The sequence below is a fragment of the Hemitrygon akajei genome, chromosome 15, assembly GCF_048418815.1.
Source record: "Hemitrygon akajei chromosome 15, sHemAka1.3, whole genome shotgun sequence".
NCBI classification, from domain to species: Eukaryota; Metazoa; Chordata; class Chondrichthyes; order Myliobatiformes; family Dasyatidae; genus Hemitrygon; species Hemitrygon akajei.
Genome location: NC_133138.1, coordinates 46,916,570 through 46,941,339, shown reverse-complemented (window position 1 = coordinate 46,941,339; position 24,770 = coordinate 46,916,570). Strand labels below are relative to the sequence as shown.

Below are 24,770 nucleotides of genomic sequence, written 5' to 3'. Positions count from 1 at the left end.
TTACTGGCATCTCCAAGCCTCAATGCTTGAAGTTACAGTAAGCAAACAGTTCCAAAATTTCCTACTGCTTATTTCTCTCCAGTTATCAGTGATAAAAATCACTGCTTTTGAACAGAAACACACACAACTGACACTTTATGGTCCATCCGTTCTAAGCACAGTGTAGTCTCTAATTGCTGATGCACCATCAATAACTCTGAGACATGAGGCGAGATATAGGCTTTTATTGGCTGGAAGAAAGAACAAGCAGCAATTGACCACCACGCTACATCCTGGAGACTGAGACCGGGGCGGTGTCTCCAATCGTCTTTATACCAGGGTCTGTGGGAGGAGCCACAGGAGCAGTCAGCAGGGGGAGGCATGTCCAAACAGGTATATGTAGTTCACCACAATTGCTACATCAATGCACATGGCTGATGCTAGTTAGAAACAGTTTGGCAACAGCCTCTTGTCCCAGTTAAGTCTGCCAAGTTAACAAAAGGAATCTTGACAATGTTCTCAATTAGTTTTTTATTTTTTAAGAGTGTCCCAAATAAGCAGCTGCCCTGATTAACTCCACTGTAATGTTTTAGGAATGTTATCAAAAAAATTTGTTTATTCTTTTAAATTAAATTTACACCATAGCATAGGTTAAATTTATTAGCCTGTATTTGGAAATTTATTTGGAAAGTTCACTCATAAGTATAAGATTCATTTCTTTTAATATTGTGGATGTGTTCTCCCTGCAGTAAGTCTAATATTTTCTTTTGTGGTTTGTTGCTTTATTTGATTTCTCACTACATTTTGCAGTTTAATGTAGTTAATTAACACATCATTCCATTAAATAATTATCAGTGCTGCATTTAAAATGGTAATGGTTTTTATTTTGGTGATCTGTATTTTAAGGAAATCAAACTGATCCCCACCTTAGTCTTGCTTTAACAGTAATTCTTTCCGTCATTTTCTTCTAGGGCTCTCCATCAGCCAAACGTCGTGGCCAGACATTACAGCCAATCATAGAAGGTGAAACTACTCAGTTCTTTGAGGATATAAAGGTTAGGTGTAATCATATTAACCTTATAAAATCATTGCATGTAGTTCTGTGGCTTTTCAGATTGTTTTCCTTATTGCTTATTTATTAAATTTCATTGAACCTTCTATGACAGTGCAATAACACCAATTTAAGATAGCTTTAGAGCTATTTGAAGATAATTCAAACACTGAAAAAAGGCCTTTCATAACAACCATGCCAAACTACCAATCCAGTAATTGGATAGAGGGACAGTTGCTAAAAAAAAGCCTGCAAGTGAAGTAGTGTACCATGGAGACACGAGACTGCAAGTGATGAGATCTGGAGCAAATAAAAAGATTGCTGGAGAAACTCAGCGTGTCTGCTATCTGTGATCCCAAAGGGATAATTCATGTTTCAGGTTGAGACTTGGCACCAGACCAAATGTAAAAAGGAGATGGCTGTACAAAGCTGTGAAAGGTAAGGGTTGATAGGCAGATAGATCCGGATGGGGAAGCAAGGAGTGAAGATAATGACAGGCTGAGAGGTGATAAGTGATATAACAGGTAAAACATGCATCATTCGTACCACCACTTAAATTTTCTGAACATATAGTGAAATTTTTACCATTGAGAAATACCATAAAATATGTCCTTCTGGGGAAATTAAGTACTCTTTTGAGTTATATCTGGAATCTAAGATAAACAGTTTGCTGGAGGAACACAGCATTTATGGGGGTGGGGGAGGAAAGGATCATCAACATTTCAGGTTGACTAAGAAAGGAGATGGCCAATATAGAGGAGAAGAAAGTAGTGAAATAGACATCAGAGGTGGGCAGTTCCTTAACATCCCCCCCACCCCAAATGCTGCTAGACACACTGAGTTTATACAATAGATTTGTTGCTCCAGATTTGCATCTTAATTAGGTATTTGTTAAAGAAATGATCTAAACCTGGAAGTTGCTCATGGCTCCAGGTATTGCTACTTGTTTGTTAATTGCCATTTCTGACAGATATTGGGCTTGCAGTGTTCTTTGAGAATATTGATATTATCTTGCATCATTCATCTCTAGCTCACACATAGTGAATCAGATTTAATATCAATGGCATATGTCGCAAAATTGGTTAACTTTACAGCAGCATTACAATGTAATACATGATAAATATAGAGGATAAAACTGAGTTACATTAAGTGTGTGTGTATATAGAATCATAGAAATCTACAGCACATTACGACCGTGTAACCTACTGCAGAAACTGCCTAGAATTATCCTATCGCATAACCTATTTCTCTAAGCTCCATGTACCTATCTAAGAGTCTCTTAAAGGACCCTATTGTATCCGTCTCTACCACTGTCGTTGGCAGTGCATTCCACACAGCCACAACTCTGTTTTTTAAAAAAAAAGCACCTCTGACTTCTCCCTTGTACCTCCTTTCAAGCACCTTAAAACTATGCCCTCTTGTGTTAGCCATTTCAGCCCTGGTAAAAAGCCTCTGGATATCCACACGATCAGTGCCTGTCATCATCTTGTACATTTCTATCAAGTCACCTCTCATCCTCCATCACTCCAAGGAGAAAAGGCCAACCTATTCTCGTTAGGCAACATCCTTGTAAATCCCTGTAAATCTATTTCACCTCTTAATCTCACGTAAGTTGGTGGCTGATGACTTAATAAAATCCATGACATTAAAAAGGAAAATTCTAAATACCCAAGTACTGTAAATATACAGTTACACATCATTATGCGAAAAGGGAAGTTGCCAAATGTGTGAGAACCTTTCACTGGAGCTGAACAGGAAGCTTAAAGAACTTGTCATATACTTTTACATTATCTGCTTTTCTCTTCCAATGTTAAAAATTAATGGCTAGACCACAGTGACACAAACACATAGTTCTACTAATCAATAAAAAAAAACTATTGACCACTAAATTAAAGAAAATCGAAAACATTTTAAAAGCTAGGTTCTCTTAACTATTCTTTGCAATGTTTATGTAATGAAATTTTAATACATACACACAGTTGCCAAAAGTGTGAAAAATTTCCAATTGGGTTCCAAAAATAAGGTAACCTAATTGAGCATACTCAAAAAAAACACAATAAAAAGCATAATGGCAAATCCAACAATGGCAGGATAGGGTTGTTGATAGTTATGTCATAGTCACATTTAAACTAATATATTTGAAAATCTTTATCCATGCAATGAAAACAGTGAAGGCAATTATGATGTTATACCGGTTCTGCCAGTAAACCAAAATGTAGAAGTTTGCGTGTGAGTCAGAATTCTTCCAAAGTTGCTTTAATGTTAAGTTTACTTTTATTGTATGAAAGATGTTGTAAAACATATACATAATATATAAATTATTATAATAGTAATGGCTCGGGCTGTTTAAGTAGACAATGGATGCGCCCGGTTTAGGACTCAGTTGGGTGTGGAACAGTGTCGGCTGTGGCTGAATAAGCCGATTCTTGAGCGGCAGTCCTTGGCACAGCTGCTGCACACGAAGGCTGATGGCCGCGGCTGGGTAGTTACTGCCGCAGCTTTCCTTCTCTCTCTTCTGTTCCTCTGCATTGGTAATGCCTGTAATGCAGTGATTTGCTGCTGTCTCTTCCCAAGGGTCCACTCTGATATCAGCAGGTTTCTGGTCACATTTATAAACGTCCCTGTAACGCAGCAGTGAGCACCCTATGGGCCAGGATCTTGTGGCGAGTTCTCCGTATAGGATGCCCTGGGGATGCGGCCATCCTGCGTGCGGTGGATGTGGCCGAGCCAGCGCAGTTGTCACTATGTGAGAAGGACATACATGCTTGGCATGCTGGTCTGGTCCAGGACGTCTTTGTTTGGCACGCAGTCTTTCCAGGAAATGCCCAGGATCCGACGCAAGCACCGTAGGTGGAAGCTGTTGAGGCAGTGCTCTTGATGCGCGTAGGTTGTCCAACTCTCGCTGCCGTAGGGAAGAGTACTCAGTATGCAGGCTCTGTACACTGCAATCTTGGTGGCTGTGGTGAGCTTGTTGTTTTTCCACACTCTCTTTGACAGCTTGGCCATAGCAGCAGCGGCTTTTCCTATTCGCCCGTTGAGCTCTGGATCGAGGGACAGGTTGCTGGAGTCTGTCGATCCCAGGTAGGTGAATTCATCTACCGCTTGCAGGGTGTAGTCGCCAATGCTGGGGGCTTCACTGACGTCCTGGCCCATGATCTCTGTCTTTTTCAGACTGGTGAGGCCAAACTCATGGCATGCATGTGCCAGGGAACTGACTAGCCTCTGGAGACCAGACTGTGTGTGTGATGTCAGGCCGGCATCATCAGCGAAGAGTATCTCCTGGATCAGGACCTGACGCACTTTGGTCTTTGCTCTGAGGCATGCAAGGTTGAAGAGATTGCCGTCAGACCTAGTGTGTAGGTACACTCCATTATCAGATGTCCTAAAAGCGTACAACAGTATGAGGAAAAAGAAGATCCTGAAAAGTGTCAGGGCAAGGATGCAACCCTGCTTCACTCCGCTTTGGATGGGGAGGGCTCTGAGGATGATCCATCGAATTGTACTGACCCCTACATGCTGTCGTGGAAAGAGGCGATGAGATTCAGCAGCTTTGATGGGCATCCAATCTTCTTCAGGAGTGCGAAGAGGCCTCTTCTGCTAACCAGGTGGAAAGCCTTGGGCAGATTGATAAAGGCAACGTACAAAGGCTGTCTCTGTTCTCCTGCAGCTGCCTGAGTGAGAAGATCATGTCGATGGTGGATCTCTCTGCTCTGAAGCCACACTGGGACTCAGGGTAGATGCGTTCTGCCAGTGTCTGCAGTCGGGCAAACGCCTTGCCAATGGTGTTGAGCAGGAATATGCCTCTGTGATTATTACAGTCATTGCAGTCTCCCTTATTCTTGAACAATGTGATGATGTTTGTGTCTCGCATGTCTTGGGGAACTGATTCCTCCTCCCAGCACAGGCAGAGCAGCTCGTGAAGATGGCTTAGGAGCACTGGTTTCCTGCACTGGATCATTTCTGCAGGGATGCTGTCTTTGCCTGGTGCCCTGCTGTGAGCAAGTGAGTTGATGGCCTTGCTGAGTTCTTCCTCTGTTGGGAGTAGGTCCAGCTGTTTCATGACAGGTAGGGCAGGGATGTCTGGGGTGGTAGGGATCTTTAATGATGGATGCCACCTTCCTAAGGCACCTCTCCTGAAGATGTCTTATTTACTTTGGGGACTGGTAGCCATGATAAAGCTGACTAATTTTACAAGTTTCTGTAACTTAGTTCCATCTTGTGCAGTATCCCCCTCACCCCATGCCAGACAGTGATGCAGCCAGTCAGAATGCTCTCCACAGTACATTTGTAGAAGTTTTTGAGTGTTTTAATTGACAAACCAAATCTCCTCAAACTATGAATAAAGTATCTATCTATCTATCTATCTATAGTTGCTGTCTTGCTGCCTTTACAGCTGTGTCAAAATGTTACGTCCAGGTTAAGTCCTCAGAGATATTCGCACACAGGAACTTGAAATTGCTCATTCTCTCTTCTGATCCCTCTCTGAGGATTGGTATGTTTTCCCTCATCTTACTCTTCCTGAAGTCCACAATCAGCTCTTTGGTCTTGCTGACGTTGAGGGTTGCTGCGACACCACTCAGCTAACTGGTATTTCTCACTCCTGTACGCGCTTTTTGTCACCATCTGAAATTCTGCCAACGGATACAGTTTGAGCTATGTTGAGCCACAGAGTTGTGGGTGTAGAAAGAGTAGAGCAGTGGGCTAAGCACTCATCCCTGTGGAGCACCAGTGTTAATTATCTTTGATCTTGGTGACGTCAAGTGCAAGATTATTGCTGTGACACCACTCAACTAACTCTCGCTCCTGTACTCCCTTTCGTCCACTTGAAATTCTGCCAATAGTGGTATGATCAGCAAATTTATAGATGCTGTTTGAGCTGCGCCCAGCCACACTGTCATGGTGTAGAGTAGAGTAGTGGGCTAAGCACACATCCCTGTAGAGTGCCATTGTTGATTGTCAGTAAGGTGGAGGTGTTACTTCTAATCTGCACAGATTGTGGTCTTCTGGTTAGGAAGTTGAGGATCCAGTTGTAGAGGGAGGTAGCTTTCAGTCAGGACTGTGGAAGATGTTAAGTCTTAATAAAAGTTTATTTTACTTGCAGAATGATTGAGTATATACTTACAACCCTTTGTTTCTAGGAAGAGGAGCAAGAAGAGGATTGTAATATAGCAACAGATTTTACAGTTACCCTAAGGCCAGGCTTGCATGCAAGGAGTTTTTTGGATCAGTTGGATAATGACCATAACACAATTTCAACCACTGTAGAAGAGACTTCAGTAAGATTGAGCCTTGACTTAGGAGTTTCAAGCATACATGCTGCATCAATGTGAGTATGTGATTAAAATACTGAAGCATGACATTATGATATGCAGTTTTATTTTTATTGACAAGGAAAGCAGAGAAATGGAATTAGTTTTGCATGTGAAGTCTAGTTTTGTCTTTTTTGTTCTTTTTCTGGGGAGTTCTCATTTTTCTGATAAGCTAGGTATAAGTCCTTTACAAATCATAATATGAATGCACTTTTTTAATGCACTGAATATTTTTTTTAAAAAAGGTCTTAAATGTATAACTTTAGCCAGAGAGTGCCTCTGTAACCTGTCGCTAATTGAAATAAAATTTGGAAGCAGAGTGCAGCTACTATTGTGCTTTGATTTTGGAGTGTGCACTGCAAGCACATTTCTACCCCAGAGGTTTGACTGTTTAACAAATATTGATCACAGCAGAACTCCGTTGTTAGCTGGTATCCAAGAAGGTTAAAGGCTGATTCTTAATTCTTTGTACTAGTTTCCACCAGTCCCAGAAGGTTATATCTTGTAGGTCAATCTTAAAGCATTCTAAAACATTGCCCAGAAAAAAAGAAACAACTTGAATTGTTTCCATTAAATTAGCTAAGGTGCAAAATTCTTTCTAAGAACATGTATTGCTTCTCTTAGTTCTCTGCAGAAATCAGAAACAATATCTCTAGTATAAAATCAGAAATTCCCAAAAATATTTGGTTGGTCAGGCTGCAAATGTGGAGAGAGAAATACTGTTAATGTTTCATGTCATTGATCTTTTATTAGATCTCAGGAAGGTTAAAAATCAAACATGTTTTAAGTAGTGGGAGAGATGGAGAGGTCTTTGACTAAATGATGTAAGTTGTGGTGGTGCTGACCAAGAAGGTGATGAATGCATAATTTTAGCTGATTTTTCTGGAGGAGATGTAAATGGGAGATGAATGAGAAGAGAGGAAAAAGAAAATGGAACTAAGGAACTTCACACTGCAGTGGCATGGCAAGGAAAGTGACAATCTGCAATTGGTTTCTAATATTATCAGTAATTTCCTGTTGCCACTCAACTTTTTTTTTATCCCCAGTAGATTACACTCATCTGACAGCTGGATAATTCCAGTAATCAAAAAGATAAACTTCTTAAGATATGAAGATATAATTAGGAACATGTTAAAAGTTTTTGATTTTTTTGGGGACTAAATACTTTGTATCAGTCTAATCAGTATTATTCTATTTATTGTTAGCCATTTTTAGTTTGCTCATTGCTCAAATACAAACTGAATTATTTCTGTAAATGTGGATTTTCAGACGTCCACATGCACCAAGTTCCCAGACAGTACGTTTTAAACTGTATTTATCCTTGTACTTTGATACCATCCTAGGTATACAGTTTCTTGATGTAGAATTTATTTTCAGTAGAGTTTCAATGGATATTTAGGAGGCCAAGGAAGGCACTTAGTGTTCAACCTTCGGTTGTTGCAAATTGCTGTGTTTTGGTTAATCAGTTGTTAACATTCATCTGTTGGTGAAGGTGTATTTGAGTTTACCATTTCTAAATTCCTAAATTTAATCACTATGTTTACAAATATTTTAAGGCCTGAACTACTTGAACAACTCTGGAAAGCAAGAGATGACAGGAAGAATTTGCGCAAGACACTGCGTGAGTTTGAAGAGGAGTTCTATCAAAAAAATGGAAGGTTTGTTCTAATTGCTCTTTCATTATTTAACCAAAAGACCACAAATTGAGAAATTATTTTACTTTTAAATAATTGGCGCACAAAATGCATGCTACACAGTTCATTTTCAAAGGCTAATTCTGATCTGCCTCTCACAGCATGGTTTTCCATTTACTTACCTGCTCATACAATACTTGAGTAACATGTCACTATGAACTTGTTAGTTATTTCATTATGTGCCAATATATGTACTGGCCATGATTTTAGTAACAATTATATCATCATTTGGTTTACATTTTGATGAAATTAATCAACTCTGGTTTGTTTTCTTTTCCCATTAACAGCAATATGTAGATATGATTTTCTTCATCCATTTGGTCTACTTCTAAATTTTGGCAAGAATAAATCTCCTTAAAACTTAATGCCTTTCCATATTTTGTAAATCTGGACTATGTACTGTATATTTTACTCTAATATAAAAAATACTAGAAACATATTGCAACCCTTGTGGATGACAGCCTTTCAGAACTGAGTAAAGCAATGTTGTGCGTGACATGCCTTTGGTACAAAATATTTTTAAAAATAGTTCTGTTAACACCAGATCCAAATTAGAAGAAGTATTAGTAATTTCTTCTAAATTATTATTCTTTTGAATTGGAACTGATTTGTTTTATATATAACCAAATTCTAGGATGTGATGCCTTGCAATGAATTTTGAAGCACAAGCAGGTTGTTCAGCCCATTACATTTATGCTATACACAGGCCTCTAGGTATACTTGAATTTTATCTGTATTTAAAATCAAATGTGAATAATGGTTACCTTTTTGCTTGGTTGATAATTGAAGGTCAATAAAACAAAAAATTGTGATTTTGATTAGAGCATTAAGCATAATTGAATGACTAAAAAATTAAATCTGCGATATCTTTTCTGTCTTATACATTTATTGAATTAATTATTCTAGAAGTGTACAGAAGGAAGATCGTGCTCCAATGATTGAAGAATACAGAGAATATAAACAAATAAAAGCCAGAGTCAGGCTTTTGGAAGTTCTTATTAGCAAGCAAGATTCTGCAAAATTTAAGTTGGTTTGATGTTAACCGGTTCTATTTTCATCATGACTAATGTGTTCATTATTTTATTTTTGGACCTGGTGCTTACCTCTTATTGTAACATTGCCTTGCCTAATGCCAATTTGTGCACTTTACTCTGGTGCTTCTTACAAAGTAATGAACTAAGGGTAAATTTATAACCCGAAGGTTCTGAATGGTAGATGGCTCTGGAATAACAAGAATATCTGACTAAATTAGTACTGATATTTTATTAGGTTTATACATTTTGTTCTGAAATGGACATTATAATCCATAGAGGAGGGGAGCGGCAATGATCTTTGAGGTATATATACTGATGAAAACAGGCATGGATTGCAAAGAACCATATTCTCCAGTTTTGAAGGCTGATAACAAAATACTTGTCTTCAACTGTGCTTGCTACATTAGCTATACATAATGATTTCTGTTTCCTCATAAGTATCAACACTTTATATTTTAAGTTAAGATTTCAGAATAGAAAGATAAGGTGGTGGTTTTCAGTAGAATTCTTCCTGAATCATTGATCACCCATTCTGTGAAGTGGACAGATGCTGAGCCAGAAAGTGGAGATTTACACTTGCTGTATATATTTGGAGTTGTTTGTTAACTGTAGTTGTTTCTAGTGGTACAGAAAGCACTAATAAACAGTAAATTGCTGTTACTTTTACTAAATGTATTAACATTTCAAAATATTTTCTGCAAAATAAAATATTTGGCAGAGTTCAATTTATGAATGTTTTAATGCAAAATACCTGCTTTCAGTATAATTTGTTACCTTGTGCCACTTTTTACTGCTGAAGACCAATTAATTGCAGAATAAGGTGTTTTTTTTTAAAGAAACACATTTTTGGAAATATAAAAATGTTTTTGAGTATCCTTGTCATTTGAGGAATAAGATGGATGTTGCTTTATAATACTATTTGTAAGTGAGTGATTATTGCATGCACCTACTGTATATGTGTCATTTAAGCAGCTACCATTTTTTTTTTGCATGATTTCAATTAGTACTGCAAAACATCTGAATGTAAACATCAGTTTCCCCTTGAAAACACATTTGTTAAGAATGAATAATGATGCATCTTAAATGCATTGATAAACAGTGTACATTTTTGTACATGATTGAGTTTGCTTTTGTGTAACAAAACCATGCAGTAAAATTTTTGGGCACTGTATATGTTGACACTTCATTGTTTAAAAATGACAATATTACTGCATTACTATGAAGAATTTAATAAATGCATGGTATCAGCACTTTGAGGTCTTTTTGTGTGTGCATATGTCATTGTAAGGTGGTGCATTTTGAAATAATGTATCATTTTCACTCTCCTTTTTATAAAAAGCTATATCTGTATATTTTGGTGTGTTCGAATTTTTAACTAGTCTTGTACACTCTTGTCATCCATATTGAAGTTGCTTGAGAACTGAATATGTAGAAAAATATGAGCAATAAAATTTAAAGAAACAATAATAGTAAAGAATTCTAATAGATGTGGCAATTTTCTTTTTGCATAGCATTCCTTATAACACGCAATACAAATATTAACGTAATCATTTTTGCTAGCTTGAAATATCAGGTTTCATTTTATGGACTGAGGTTTTTCATATTACATGCTTCACACATCTTGGAAGATAGTTTATTTTCCTAATTTATAATGCTATTTTCTTCATTAGTATGTTTCCCATATTAGTCTGGCTTGTAATTGAATAAAATAAGTTAATTAGATAAAAGACTGGCCATAATAATTATTTAATTCTTGCCAAAGTTACTACACCATTTCAATCCTATTGCTACAAATACTTCTGGTTGTGCAATATTGAAGTGTATGTAGGCTACATTTTATGTTGTCACAAGTTTTTACAATATACAGTAGATCTGATATACCACTATCCAATTTGTTTGGAAATGCCTGGCACCTAGCTCCCCAAGGCCCCAGTTCCCACATTCCCTTTACACACACCTGTGCGCTGGTTCCCTTTTAACTTACTGGGTTTCTTGGAAAAGTTATTATGACAAAACGTACAATTTTTTTAAAGAAAGTAATTCTGTTGGGATATTAGTTGAAATAACATCTAATAGAATATCTGCTAATTCAACACTAACAAATGTTAATAGGGTTTTGTTATATATTGGCAACTGGGCAATTTTAAGTTTCTTGGGAGAATCCGTATCATTCTGCCCTGCACTCAGCCGTGCCTACTCTGAATCAGAATCAGGTTTAATATCACTGGTGTATTCATGAAATTTGTTCTTTTGCAGGAGAAGTGAACATTTTCTTTTAAAAGCTATTGGGATACTGCTCTGTGGTAGCTTTTTCAAAGTCTGATTTGTAAATTTAATAACTTTAATCCAGAGTGCCAGAAGTTATGAATATCTTACCTAATGATCTTTGATAAGTAATGAAATTGGTTTAGTGTTTAGAGTCACTGGCAAAATTCACTAGATTGCCTTCTCAACTTAGTGGCAAGCTGCTCATTTAAATATCTAGATTTTATTGCCCATTTTCAAGCATTGTAATGTCTATGCTTCCCAAATTACAGTTGGAGTATGAAGAAGATTGAATTATTAAGAATGATAAATGTTTAAAAACTTAAGCATAATTTGTGCATAATGCACAAAACTGGATTAGGCTGTTTGCCACTTAAGCCTGTGCCACCCTTCACTAAGATAATAGTTATCTTTTCTACATCAGCATGAACAAGGTACTAACTCTGAGAGACCTCTATTAAGTCACTTTGAGTAATACAGCGTGGAAACGGGCAGTTCAGCCCAACTTGTCCATACCATGATGCCAACCAAGCTAGTCACATTTGCCTGCATTTAGTGATACAGTATATCTGTTGTCCATATGCTTATCCAAATGTCTTTTAGACATTGTACCTACCTCAATCACTTATACACATACATAATATACACATCATCCTCTGCATGAAGAATTTGCCCCTCAGTTCTCTTAAGTCTTTCACATTTCACTTTGAACCTAAGCCCTCCAGTTAGTTCCTCTTCACCCTGTCTATTCCCCTTATGATTTTAAACACCCCTAATAAGGTCACCCCTCAATTTCCTACATTCCAAGGAATAAAGTCCTAGCTTGCCCAGCCTCTCCCTGTAACTCAGGCCCTTGAGCCCTCGCAGCATCCTTTTATATATTCTTACACTTTTTCCAAGTTAATGATGCCTTTCCCATAACAGAGCAAAACTGTACACAATATTCGTTTTGCTGTCACACCAACATATTGCCTAACTGTAATGTGATGTTCCAAATCCTACACTGTCTTGACTGATGAAGTCCAACATGCCTAATGCCTTCTTTTTGGTTTGTGTCAGCAAGTGGACCACAATACCTTTTGTTACTTTTTTTTGTTTTATTTTTCTATTGCAGTTCTTAAGTTGATATTTTTCAGTCTCTATTATTCCATTCTGTCTTCCCATTCATCATAAATAATTTAGTACTCCTCTGGTGAATTCTGAAGTTTTCCTAATTCTCAAATCTTTTTATTTCAACATTATATGCATTTTATTAAAATCTACTAGTATATTTAACTGTCCAGCTATAGATGGTCCTTCATTCCTAATGATTTTTTTCTGACTTATTGGGATATGTTACATGTGAGCTGTGTACTAATTCTTAAAATTTAGCCATTTTTTCCTATGTGGTTCCTTTTTCTAATCAGCTTTGGCAAGGATGCTGTGTGCCTTTGTTCAGATTTACTACTTTATTCAGATTTAGGAGCTTAGTTCAAATCATGCTAGTTTCAAATCTTGATAAACTTGATAATTACATAGTTCTTTAATGACCTTTGAAATCTTCAATCATTGTTCTTTTTTCATTGCTTAATGCTAGATTGAAAAAATAATGGAACCTAGCTACTTCAAGTGCACTAATCCAGACAACAATCAAATTTCATCAACTTGACCTTCATACTGTTACTACTAATCAGAATCTGGTTTATTATCACTGTCATAGAAGGCGTATGGTGCATTGGCATTCATCAACCGTGGGATTGAGTTCAAGAGCTGTGAGGTAATGTTACAGCTATATAAGACCTTGGTCAAACCACACTTGGAATACTGTGTTCAGTTCCAGTCACCTCACTACAGGAAGGATGTGGAGACTAGAGAGAGAGTACAGCGGAGATTTACAAGGATGTTGCCTGGATTGGAGGGTGTACCTTATGAGAATAGTTTGAGTGAACTTGGCCTTTTCTCCTTGGAGTGACGGAGGATGAGAGGTGACCTGATAGAGGTGTATAAGATAAGGGGCATTGATCGTGTAGATAGGCTTTTTCTGAGGGCTGAAATGGCTAAATGAGGGAGCATGGTTTTAAGGTGCTTGGAAATAAGTACTAAGTGGCTGACGGGTAAGTTTTTCAGAATGGTGGGTGTGTGGAATGCACTGCTGGCGGCAGTGGTGGAAGCACATACAATAGGGTCTTTTAAGAGCCTCAGGTAGGTACATAGAGCTTAGAAAAATAGAGGGCTGTGCACTAGGGAAATTCTAGAGTAGGTTACATAGTTGGCACAACATTGTGGTCTGAGGGGCCTGTAAATTTCTATGTTCTATGACATATCATTAATTTTTTTTGTATTGTGGCAGCAGTACTGTGCAATAGGATAAAAAAAAAGTTTGCAATAAGAATTATATTAAAAAAGTTAGTGTGAAGAGAGAGCAAAATGGTGAGGCAGAGTTCATAGGTTCTTGGGCTATTCAGATATCTGATGGTGAAGGGGAAGCAGCTGATCCTAAAACATTGCATGTCTTTAGGCTCATGTACTTCCTCTCTGTTGATGGTAATGAGAAGTGGGTATGTCCTGATGGTGAAGGCCCATAATGATGGATGCTGCTTTCTTAAGGCACTGTGTTTTGAAGGTGTCCTCAATAGTGGGGAGACTAATGCCCTGATGGAGCTGATTGAGTCTACAGCCCTCTGCGGCTTCCTTTGATCCTATACATTAGAGCCTCCATACTGGGTGATGATACAACTAGTCAGAATGCTCAACACTGTACATCTGGATAAATTTGCTAGAATCAAATCTCCTGAAGCTTCTAATGAAGAATAGCTGCTGTTGTGCCTTCATGATTGCATCAAATTTTGGGCCTACAATAGATCCTTTAAAATGCTGACATCCAAGAACTTGATGCTGATCACCCTTTCCTTTGCTGATTCCTCATTGAGAAATGGTATGTGTTCCCTTGATTTCCCTTTCTAGAGTCCACAATCAATTCCATGGTCTTACTGACAATGAATGCAAGGTTGATGCTGTGACACCACTCAACCAATATTTTTAAAAGAGTAGTTTATGAAAGAAAAAAGCACCTTTGGTTGGCCCTGAAGAGGCCACTGTGTCCAGATGTATCACCACCTTCCAGGAAGTTGGGAAGACACAGCCTTCGAGTATCTGAACTCCCTGGGACAGTCTCTTCTCTGCTATCTGGAATTTTTGGATTATCCCTTGAAATACTGAAGCTAAAGGAGCACTGTGCTTCCCCACATCTCGTACCACTGGTTAAATGGGAAACTTGGAAACAAAGGTACATGAGGTACTTCATGAGAACTTTGCTTCAGTATTTACCAGAGAAAGGAATATGGAGGACCAGGAGATCAGTACTGAGTGTATAAATAGGTTATGGAGTTTAGAGGTCAAGGAGGAGGAAGTGTTGGCCCTCCTAAGGAATATTAAGGTGGTTAAGTCCCCAGGACCTGATGGTATTTACCCCAGGTTATTGGAGGAGGCAAGAGATGAGATTGCTGGGGCCTCGATCACCATGTCCTCTCTTGTCACAGGTGAGGTCCTGGTGGACTGGTGAGTGGCTAATGTTGTACCTTGCTGTTTAAGAAGGAAACAAGGGAAAATCCTGGGTGAAGTTGTAGGGAAATTGCTGGAGAAAATTCTTAGAGTTAGGATATATGAGCATTTGAAAACCCATGGCCTAAATAGGCTTTGTGCATGGCAGGTTGTGTCTTACCAACTTGATTGAGATTTTTGACAAGGTGACATGAAAGATTGATAAGGGTAGGGCAGTGGATGTTGTCTACATGAGTTTTAGTAAGGTGTTTGCTAATCCAGAAGATTGAGATGCATGGGATCCACGTCGATTTGGCTGTTTGGATTCAGAATTGGCTTGCACATAGAAGACCAGAGGGTAGTGGTTGAAGGGACTTACTCGAGCTGGAGGTCTGTAATTAGTGGAGTTCAGTAGGAATCTGTGCTGGGACCTCTGCTGTCTGTAATGTATATAAATAACCTGGATGAAAATGTAGATGGGTGGGTTAGTAAATTTGCAGGTGATACCAAGATTGGTGGTGGTGTGGATAGTGTAGAAGACTGGCAAGAAATACACATAATATAGACCAGTTGTAGATATGGACTGAGAAATGGCAGATGGAGTTTACCCCAGATAAATGTGAGGTGTTGCACCTCGGTAGGGCAAATGCAAGGAGACAGTACAGTGTTAAGGGAAAGGTTCTTAACAGTGTTGCTGAGCAGAGAGATCTTGGAATCCAAGTTCATTGCTTCTTGTAAGTGTCTACAGAGATTGATAAGGCGGCTAAGAAGGCTTATGCAGTGCTTGCTTTTATTAGTTGAGGTATTGTGTTCAAAAGTCAGGAGGTACTTTGCAACTTTATAAAACTCTGGTTAGGCTACTTGAGGCTTTGGAGAGTTGCAGAAGAGGTTCACCAGGATGCTGCCTCATTTGGAGAGCATGTGCTATCACAAGGGATTGGATAAACTTTGGTTGTTTTCTCTGGAACAGCGGAGGCTGAGGAGAGATCTGATGGAGATTTATAAGAGAGTGACAGATTGTATCTGTTTCTCAGGGTGGAAATATCTAACACCAGAGGGCATGTTTTGACAGAGAGAGGGAGTAGGTTCAAGGGGACATAAGGGGAGGGTTAAGTTTTTTATTCAGAGTTGTGGATGCCTGGAATGTGTTGCTTGGTATGGTGGCTGAGGCAAATACATTTGAGGCTTTTAGGAATGTTTGGATAGGCACATGGATATAAAGTGAATGGAGGGATATGGACATGGTGTAGGTAGGAGGGATTAATGTTTTTGATTTGCTTTTTAGCTGGTTCAGCACAACATTGTGGGCTGAATAGCCTGTTCCTGTGCAGTATTCTTCTATGTTCTGTCACAGAACCTATCTAACCACTTCACTGCTTCTTGTCTATGCGGTTATTTTTTAACCCACCCTTTCACTTACCCTATTTATCCTGGCAACTTACAGTATCATGAAAAAGTATTCAGCCTTCTACAACTGTTTTTACATTTTATTGTCTGGTTTTCTAAAGTAAAAATATATTGAAGTATGATTTTTGAGCTAATCTACAAAACATTGTGTATCATATAAAATCAAAAGAAAAAATTCCAAAACCTGTCAACAATTCACTAAATATTAAAAACCAAAATTGAGGTTAAAAATGTATTCATCCCATTTCCAATTACTATACTAACTTTCCTTGGGTGCAATATATTATGTTACCAACTCACTGTAAGTGTTGATGTAGAAGATTGATCACCTGTTTTCAACGATTGCATAAGAATAAATCCCCCCCACCCCCAGAAGGTTCAGCAGTATGGTAGGCTTTCAACAGACCAAAACTAAATGAAGACAAAAGAGCATTCAAGACAAATCAGGGAAATGATAATAGAGAAGCACAAATCTGGGGAAGGGTACAAGACCATCTCAGAGGCACCAAATATACCTTGGAGCTCAGTGCAGTCCATCGTGAAAAAGTGGAAAAAATATGAAACCAGAGTACCACTGCCTAGTGCAGGTTGCCTCTCTAAATTTAGTTACATGGTGCTTGTAAGAGAGGAGGCTGTGATGCCAAGTCACTCTAAATAAACTCTAGAAATCAATGGCTGCAACTGGAGATGAGGGTCATGGCTCCACAATCTCCAAGGCCTTGCACAAATGGGAGGATGGCAAGCAAGAAGCCCTGGCTAAAATAAAAAGCACCAGCCAGGAAACACTATCCCTACTGTAAAGTAAGGTGGAGGTAGCATCATGCTATGGGGATGATTTTCAGCAGCAGGAACTGGAAATCTGGCCAGGATTGATGGGGAAATGAATGCTGCTAAATATAGAGAAATCCTGGATTAAAAACCTGCTAGCCTCTGCCAAAAAGCTTAAATTGGGGAGGAAGTTCATCCTTCATCAAGGTCAGGACTCTGTCTGAGCCACTCAAGAACATCAATTCTCTTCATTTGAAGTCACTCCATGGTTGTTTTGGTGGTGTGTTTTGGGTCATTGTCCTGATGAAAGATGAACTTCCTTCTCAATTTAAGCTTTTTTGGCAGAGGCTAGCAGGTTTTTATCCAGGATCTCTCTGTATTTAGCAACATTCATCTTCACATCAATCCTGGCCAGATTTCCAGTCCCTGCTGCTGAAAAACATCCCCAGAGCATGATGCTACCTTCACCGTACTTTACAGTAGGAATGGTGTTACCTGGCTGATGCGCAGTATGTATTCAACTTGTACCACATGTACTGCTTAGTGTTGAGGTCAAAAAGTTCCACTTTAGTCTCATCCAATAATAAGACCTTCTTCCACATCTTTGTAGTATCTTCTAAGTCACGTTTTCCAAAGTCTTTACAGGCAAGGAAATGCCTTTTTTTTAGCCAGGGTCTCCTTTTTTGTGCAAGGCTTTAGAGGTTGTGGAGCCATGAACTTCATCTCCATTTGCAGCCATTCACTTCTGCAGTTCATTTAGAGTGACTGTTGACATCCTGGATCCTCTTTTACAAGTGCTATTCTTCCCTGGCAACTAAGTTTAGAGATGCAGCCTGCACTAGGCAGAGTGGCTGTGGTTGCACTGAGCTCTGAGATACGTTCAGTGCCTTCGAGGTGGTTTCATACTCTTCCCCAAATTTGTGCTTCTCTATTAGCATTTCCCTGACTTGTCTTGCATGCTCTTTTGCCTTCATTTTGTTTTGGTTTGTTGAAAATCTACTGCACTGTTACCTTACAGAGAGAGGGTTTAAATTTTTTTTTATATATGTGTGCCTGACTTTTGTACAGTACTGTATATACTTGTAAATAAATACAATTTAGAAGTATTCAGTTGGTTTGAACATTGCCAGTTTTAAAAATTGAATTATAGTAAGAGTTATTCTGTTATTATCTGTATAAATATATAAGTAATGAATAATCAGGATTATCCATAGTTTCATGGAATACTACAGCTCTTTGGCTCATCTATTCCATACCAATGTGTTTTTTTGCCCTGTCCTATCTACCCGCCTTTCATATATCTTTCATCCATGTTAGCTATCCAAACATCTTCAATGCTGCAACTGAACCTGCATCTACCGCTTGCTGGCAGTTTGTTCCACACTTGCACCACCCTCTTAGTGAAGAAACTCCCCTTCATGATCCCCTGAAATATTTCACTTTTCACCCTAAACCTATGACCTCTTCTTCTCGTCTCACCCAACTTTTGGAAAGAGCCTGCTTGCATTTACCCTAGATATACCCTCATAATTTTGTACACCTCTACAAGATCTTCCCTGATTAACTTACAGTCCAGAGTTTAAAACCATAACCTATTCAACCTTTCCCCATAGCTCATGTCCTCAAGTCTTGGTAATATTGTTACTAATTTTCTCTGCAGTTTTTCAAGCTTAATGATATCCTTCCTGCAGTAGATGACCAAAATTGCACACAGCTTCCAAATTCAGCCTCATTAAAAAGTCTTATGCAACTTCATCATAGCATCCCAACTCCCATAATCAGTGCACTGATGTATGTGCCAGTGTGCCAAAAGTTCTCTTTCAAAATTAAAGTAAAATTTATTATCAGAGTACATGTATGTCACCACATACACCCTGAGATTTCTTTTCCTGTCGCCATACTTAGTAAGTCTATAGAACTATAGTGTCTATAGTGATGCAGGTGGATGCTTCCCTGGTGTCATGGATTATTGATTACCTGACTGGCAGTCCACAGTCCATGCGCTTGCAACACTGTGTCAGACAGAGTGGTCAGCAGCACGGGCTCCACAGGGGACTGTCCTGTCTCCCTTTCTCTTCACCATCTACAACTCGGACTTCAACTACTGCACAGAGTCTTGCCATCTTCAGAAGTTTTCTGATGACTCTGCCATAGTTGGATGCATCAGCAAGGGAGATGAGGCGGAGTATAGGGCTATGGTGGGAAACTTTGTCACAGGGTGCAAGCAGCTTAATGTGAAAAAGACTAAGGAGCTGGTGGTGGACCTGAGGAGGGCTAAGGCACTGGTGACCCCTGTTTCCATCCAAGGGGTCTGTGTGGACATGGTGGAGGATTACAAATACCTGGGGATATGAATTGACAATAAACTGGACTGGCCAAAGAACACTGAGGCTGTCTACAAGAAGGGTCAGAGCCATCTCTACTTCCTGAGGAGACTGAGGTCCTTTAACATCTGCCGGACGATGCTGAGGATGTTCTACGAGTCTGTGGTGGCCAGTGCTATCATGTTTGCTGTTGTGTGCTGGGCCAGCAGGCTGAGGGTAGCAGACACCAAACTCATTCGTAAGGCCATTGATGTTGTGGGGGTCGAACTGGACTCTCTGACAGTGGTGTCTGAAAAGAGGATGCTGTCCAATTTGCATGCCATCTTGGACAAAGTCTCCCATCCACTCCATAATGTACTGGTTAGGCACAGGAGTACGTTCAGCCAGAGATTCATTCCACCGAGATGCAACATTGAGTGTCATAGGAAGTCATTCCTGCCTGTGGCCATCAAACTTTACAGCTCCTCCCTCGGAGTGTCAGACACCCTGAGCCAATAGGCTGGTCCTGGACTTATTTCCACTTGGAATAATTTTCTTATTATTTAATTATTTATGGTTTTATATTGCTATATTTCTACACTATTCTTGGTTGGTGCGACTGTAACGAAACCCAGTTTCCGTCGGGATCAATAAAGTATGTCTGACTATCTGTCTGAACAGTAACTGTAAACAGGATTTGTAAACTGTAAACATCAGAAACTAAACTGTAGACAAACCATGCAGATGCAGAAAATAAATAAATAGCAATAAATAACGAGCATGAAATAACAATATAAAAGAGTCCTTAAATCAGTGTAATTATCCCTTCTTGTTCAATAGCCTGATGGTTGAGGAGTAGTAACTATTCTTGAACCTGGTGGTGTGAGTCCTGAGGCACTTGTACCTTCCACCTGATGGCAGCAGCGAGAAAGGAGCATGGCCTGGGTGGTGAGGATCTGATGATGGATGCTGCTTTTCTATGACAAAGTTTCATGTAGATGTGCTCAGTGTTTCAGAGGGTTTTACCCATGATGTACTGGGCCGAATCCACTACCTTTTGTAGGATTTTCCACTCAAAGGCATTGGTGTTCCCATGCCAGGCCATAATGCAGCCAGTCAGCACACTTCCCATTTCACAGCTATTGATTTTTGCCAAGGTTTTTGATGACATGCCAGAACCTCCGCAGACTCCTGCCAAAGTAGAGGTGCTGATGTGCTTTCTTCACAATTTTATTTATATGATAGATCCAGGACATGTCTTCTGAGATAGTGACACCCAGAAATTTGACCCTCTCCACCTCTGATGATTACTGGTTCATGGACCTCTGGTCCCCCTCTCCTGATGTCTACAATCAGTTCCTTGGTCTTATTGACATTGAGTGAGAGGTTGTTGTTATACAGCACTCAGTCAAATTTTCAATCTCCCTCCTACATGCTGATTCATCGTCATCTTTGATACGGCCCATAACAGTGGTGTCGTCAGCAAACTTGTATATGGTGTTACAGCTGTACTTAGCCACACAGTCATAGGTGTAAAGTGAGTAGAACAGTGGGCTAAGTACACATCCCTGTGGTGTTCCTGTGCTGATGGAGATTATGGAGGAGATTTTTTGCCAATTTGAACTGACTGGGGTCTACAAGTGAGGAAATCCAGGATCCAATTGCGCAAGGGGGTGTTGAGGCCTGGGTATTGGAGTTTACTGATTAGTTTTGAGGGGATGATGGCATTAAATGCCAAGCTGTAGTTGATGGAGAGCATCCTGGTGTATGCATCTTTGCTGTCCAGATTTTCCAGGGTTGGGTGAAGAGCCAATGAGATAGCAACTCCTGTAGACCTGTTGCTTTAGTAGGCAAATTGGAGCAGATCCAAGTCACGCCTCAGACAGAAGCTGATATGCTGCAACACCAGCCTCTCAAAACACTTCATTACTGTGGCTGTAAGTACCACTGGATGATAGTCATTTAGATAGGTTAGCATGCCGTTCAAGTGCACTGGTACAACTGAAGCCTGCTTGAAGTAGGTGGGTACCACATACAGGCAGAGCGAGAGATTGAAGATATCCGTGAATACACCACTCAGTGGTCAGCAGGTACTCTGTCCAGACCAGGTTCTTTCCTTGGATTCCCTCTCTTGAAGGCAGACCGCTTGTCATTTTCAGCTACTGAGACCAAAGGATCGTTGGGAGACATGGGGGTGCGCGATTGTTCCACCCTGTTCTGGTGATCTAAGTGAGCATGGAAGGCATTGAGCTCATCTGAAAGCAAAGCTCTGCTGTCCCCTACGTTGTAAGATTATAGGAGGTTATGGCATTCAAACTTAGCTACATCTGTCAAGCATCCCTTGTTGATTCCAGTGCAGTCCAGAATCTCCACTTTGCCCAAGAGGTGGCTTTCCGGAGATTTTACCAGCATCTCTTGTAGCATTGTTGATCGCCAGACTTGAATGCCTTTGATCTGGCTCTCAGCAGATTCTGGATTTCATTGTTCAGGTACATGGAGCTTAGAAAAATAGAGGGCTATGGGTAAGCCTAGTAATTTCTAAGGCAGGAACATATTTGGCACAACTTTGTGGGCCGAAGGGCCTGTATTGTGCTGTAGGTTTTCTATGCTTCTATGTTTCTATCCAGGGCTTCTGATAGGGGAAAACCCTAAACAATTTCATGGGGACACACTCATCCACAGCTGTTTTAATAAAATCTGTAATGACCCTGGGATAGTTTTTCAGATCCTCAGGTGAGTTCTTGAACACAGACCAGTCCATTGACTCAAGGCAATCCTATAACCATTTGTCTGCCTCCTGCGGCCACCTCTTAGTTGTCTTGACTTCTGGAGCCTTGCTCTTTAGGCTCTGACCACATGCAGGTAAAGAGTACAGCCAAATGATCCAACTTGCCTAAATGCTGTCTCGGAAAGGAATGATTGGTATTCCTTATCATAGTGTGGCAGTGGTATAGTGTGTTGGGACCTGATTTGTGAATGCTCTGATTCGGTGTGCTGATTTGTGAAGGCCAATGTGCCAAAACCTTTCTTTACAACCCTATCAATCTTTCAAGGAATTATGAATATGTATTCACAGATCACTGTATTCTACTGCACTCCTCAGTGCTCTACCATTCACTGTCTAATTTCTACTCTGGCCTGTCCTCTCAAAATGCAACACATCACACTTGACTGCATCAAATTCCATTTGTCTTTTTCCAGCTGGTCCAGATCTTTGCTAGCCTTCTTTGCTGTTCACAATACCTCCAATCTTGGTGTCACCCACATATTTACTATTTGAGTTTACTACATTATCATTCAGATTGTTGATATAAATGACAAATTGTGGACCCAGCACTGATCCCTGCAGCACACCACTAATCACAGGTCTCCAGTCAGAGACACAACCATCTACTACCACCCCTTGCCATCTCCTGTTAAGCCACATCCAATTTACTACTTCACCCTGAATACCAAGGAACCTAAACTTCTAGATCAGCCTCTCTTGCAGGTCATTGTCAAAGACCTTGCTAAAGTCCATGTAGACAACATCAACAGCCTTTCCTTCAACAACCTTCCTTGTAACCTCCTCAAAAAGCTACCCTAATTTGCTTCAAGTCAGTAAGCACCTCCTCTTCTGTAATCTGACCAAAGTACTCTTTTGCCTTTTGGGTCCTGTGTAAATACAGATGCAAAAAATTAATTCAAGATCTCACTAATCTCTTTAGGCTCTATGCATAGATGACCTCACTGATCTTCAAGAGGATCAATTTTGTCCCTTGCTATCCTTTTGCTCTGAACATATCTATAGAAGTCCTTTGGTTGCTCTTTCACCTTGTCTCGAGCAACTTCATTTCCTCATTTAGACCTCCTCAATTAAGCGTTCTCTTGCATTACTTATATTCATACTCCTCAGCTCCTCATTTGACCCTAACTGCCCACACCTGATACAATATGTGCCTCCTGCATCTTGACCAGTGCATCAATATACCTGGAAAACTGAAGTTCCATAAACCCTTTAGCTTTGGCTTGTATTCTAATAGCAACTTAAAAATTCTGTACTCTCAGTATTTCATTTTAAAGGCATCAACTTACCATGCACCCCTTTGCCTGAAAACAACCTATTCCAATCCACATCTGCTGGATCTCTCTTGATGCCATCAAAACTGACATTTGTCTAATTTAGAATTTCAGCCCAAGGATCATTCCTATTCTTCTCCATAATTATTTTGAAATTAATGAAATTATGAAAACAAGATCCAAAGTGTTCTCCTATACATACTTCTTTCACCTGCCCTCTTGATGCACCATCAATAACTCTCGGAGACGTGAGGTGAGATATAGGCTTTTATTGGCTGGAAGAAAGAACAAGCAGCAAGTGACCACCACACAACATCCTGGAGACTGAGGCCAGGGCTGTGTCTCCAATTGCCTTTATACCGGGGTCCGTGGGAGGAGCCGCAGGAGCAGTCAGCAGGGGGGGGCGTGTCCAGACAGGTATATGTAGTGTTACGTACCCGTGACACGTGACAGTGGTACCCTTGTCACGTGACTGGGGTTGAAGTTATACTGGACATGAGGTAATGGTGGAGTGATGTCATTTTCCCGCCAGTAGAGGTCATGTGACAGGTTTTTTCTACAGGGTATAAAAGGAAGACCCACCCTGTCAGGTGGGGCAGTTCGTGGCTGGATTTGCCAAGATGACTTCATGTTACTGTGTGATTTAATGTGATGACGCAGTTTAGTTAAAAATGAAGTTTTGTATAATGCCTAAAGTTTAAAAGGTCAGAGCCAACGGTTTCTTTGCTGATGGAGAGTGAAGTTTGGAGATCAAGAAAAATCGATTTTCAATGGATTGACTTCGACCTTGTTTGATCCTCATTCGGAAGGATTTCGTTGACTATTCTCGCTGTTGACCCCTGGGATGACCAGAAAGGGTTTGAGAATAGTGTGGAAGAGAGGTCAGTCACTTTAAGTTGTTATATTTAATAAAATTCGACGTGGGAGTTCGACGCTGGGAATCGAAGGACATCGACGTGGAAGAGAATTTAAATCGCTTTAAAAAAGTCTCTCCTTCTAAAAATACCGTGAGCTTTTGAACTGTCGGCATATCGTTCTTTGAACTGTTTTCATTCGGCAATTCGCTTTAGAGAACTGAGTTTTTTTCAATACTACTTTAAAGACTGTTTGGGACTGCAACGCTATTAAGGACTGTTTGAGCAGCTGAGCTCGGATCATTGTTTGGGTTTGTTTACATTTGAAGGGGGTTTGTTATCAGTGTTTAATAAACGTGTTATTTGTTATAAAACCCTTTGCCTAACTCATCTATATTATTGTTGCCCGAATACGTAACAGTAGTTCATCCGTGAATAACGTATAACAAGAGGCAATATCTCCTTATATATACTGCTGTGGTAGAATTTAAGAGAAACAGTGCTCTAAAATGATACCAAACTGTAATG

At 39.8% G+C, this 24,770-nt stretch overlaps 1 protein-coding gene across 6 annotated transcripts in view; it reads left to right on the top strand.

Annotated features, from left to right (window-relative positions):
- Nucleotides 1–10,550, top strand: part of LOC140739316 (protein FAM13B-like) — a 129,841-nt gene extending 119,291 nt beyond the window's left edge. For 5 of the 6 annotated variants that reach the window (XM_073067490.1, XM_073067491.1, XM_073067489.1 and 2 more), the window contains 5 exons: nt 951–1,034; nt 4,028–4,111; nt 6,169–6,356; nt 7,896–7,997; nt 8,940–10,550. In XM_073067490.1, the coding sequence (XP_072923591.1) occupies nt 951–1,034; nt 4,028–4,111; nt 6,169–6,356; nt 7,896–7,997; nt 8,940–9,069 (588 nt within the window). In that variant the 3' untranslated portion in view covers nt 9,070–10,550. The remainder of the gene's footprint in view (nt 1–950; nt 1,035–4,027; nt 4,112–6,168; nt 6,357–7,895; nt 7,998–8,939) is intronic. The other variant, XM_073067493.1, reaches the window with a different exon arrangement.
- The last annotated feature ends 14,220 nt before the right edge of the window (nt 10,551–24,770 follow it).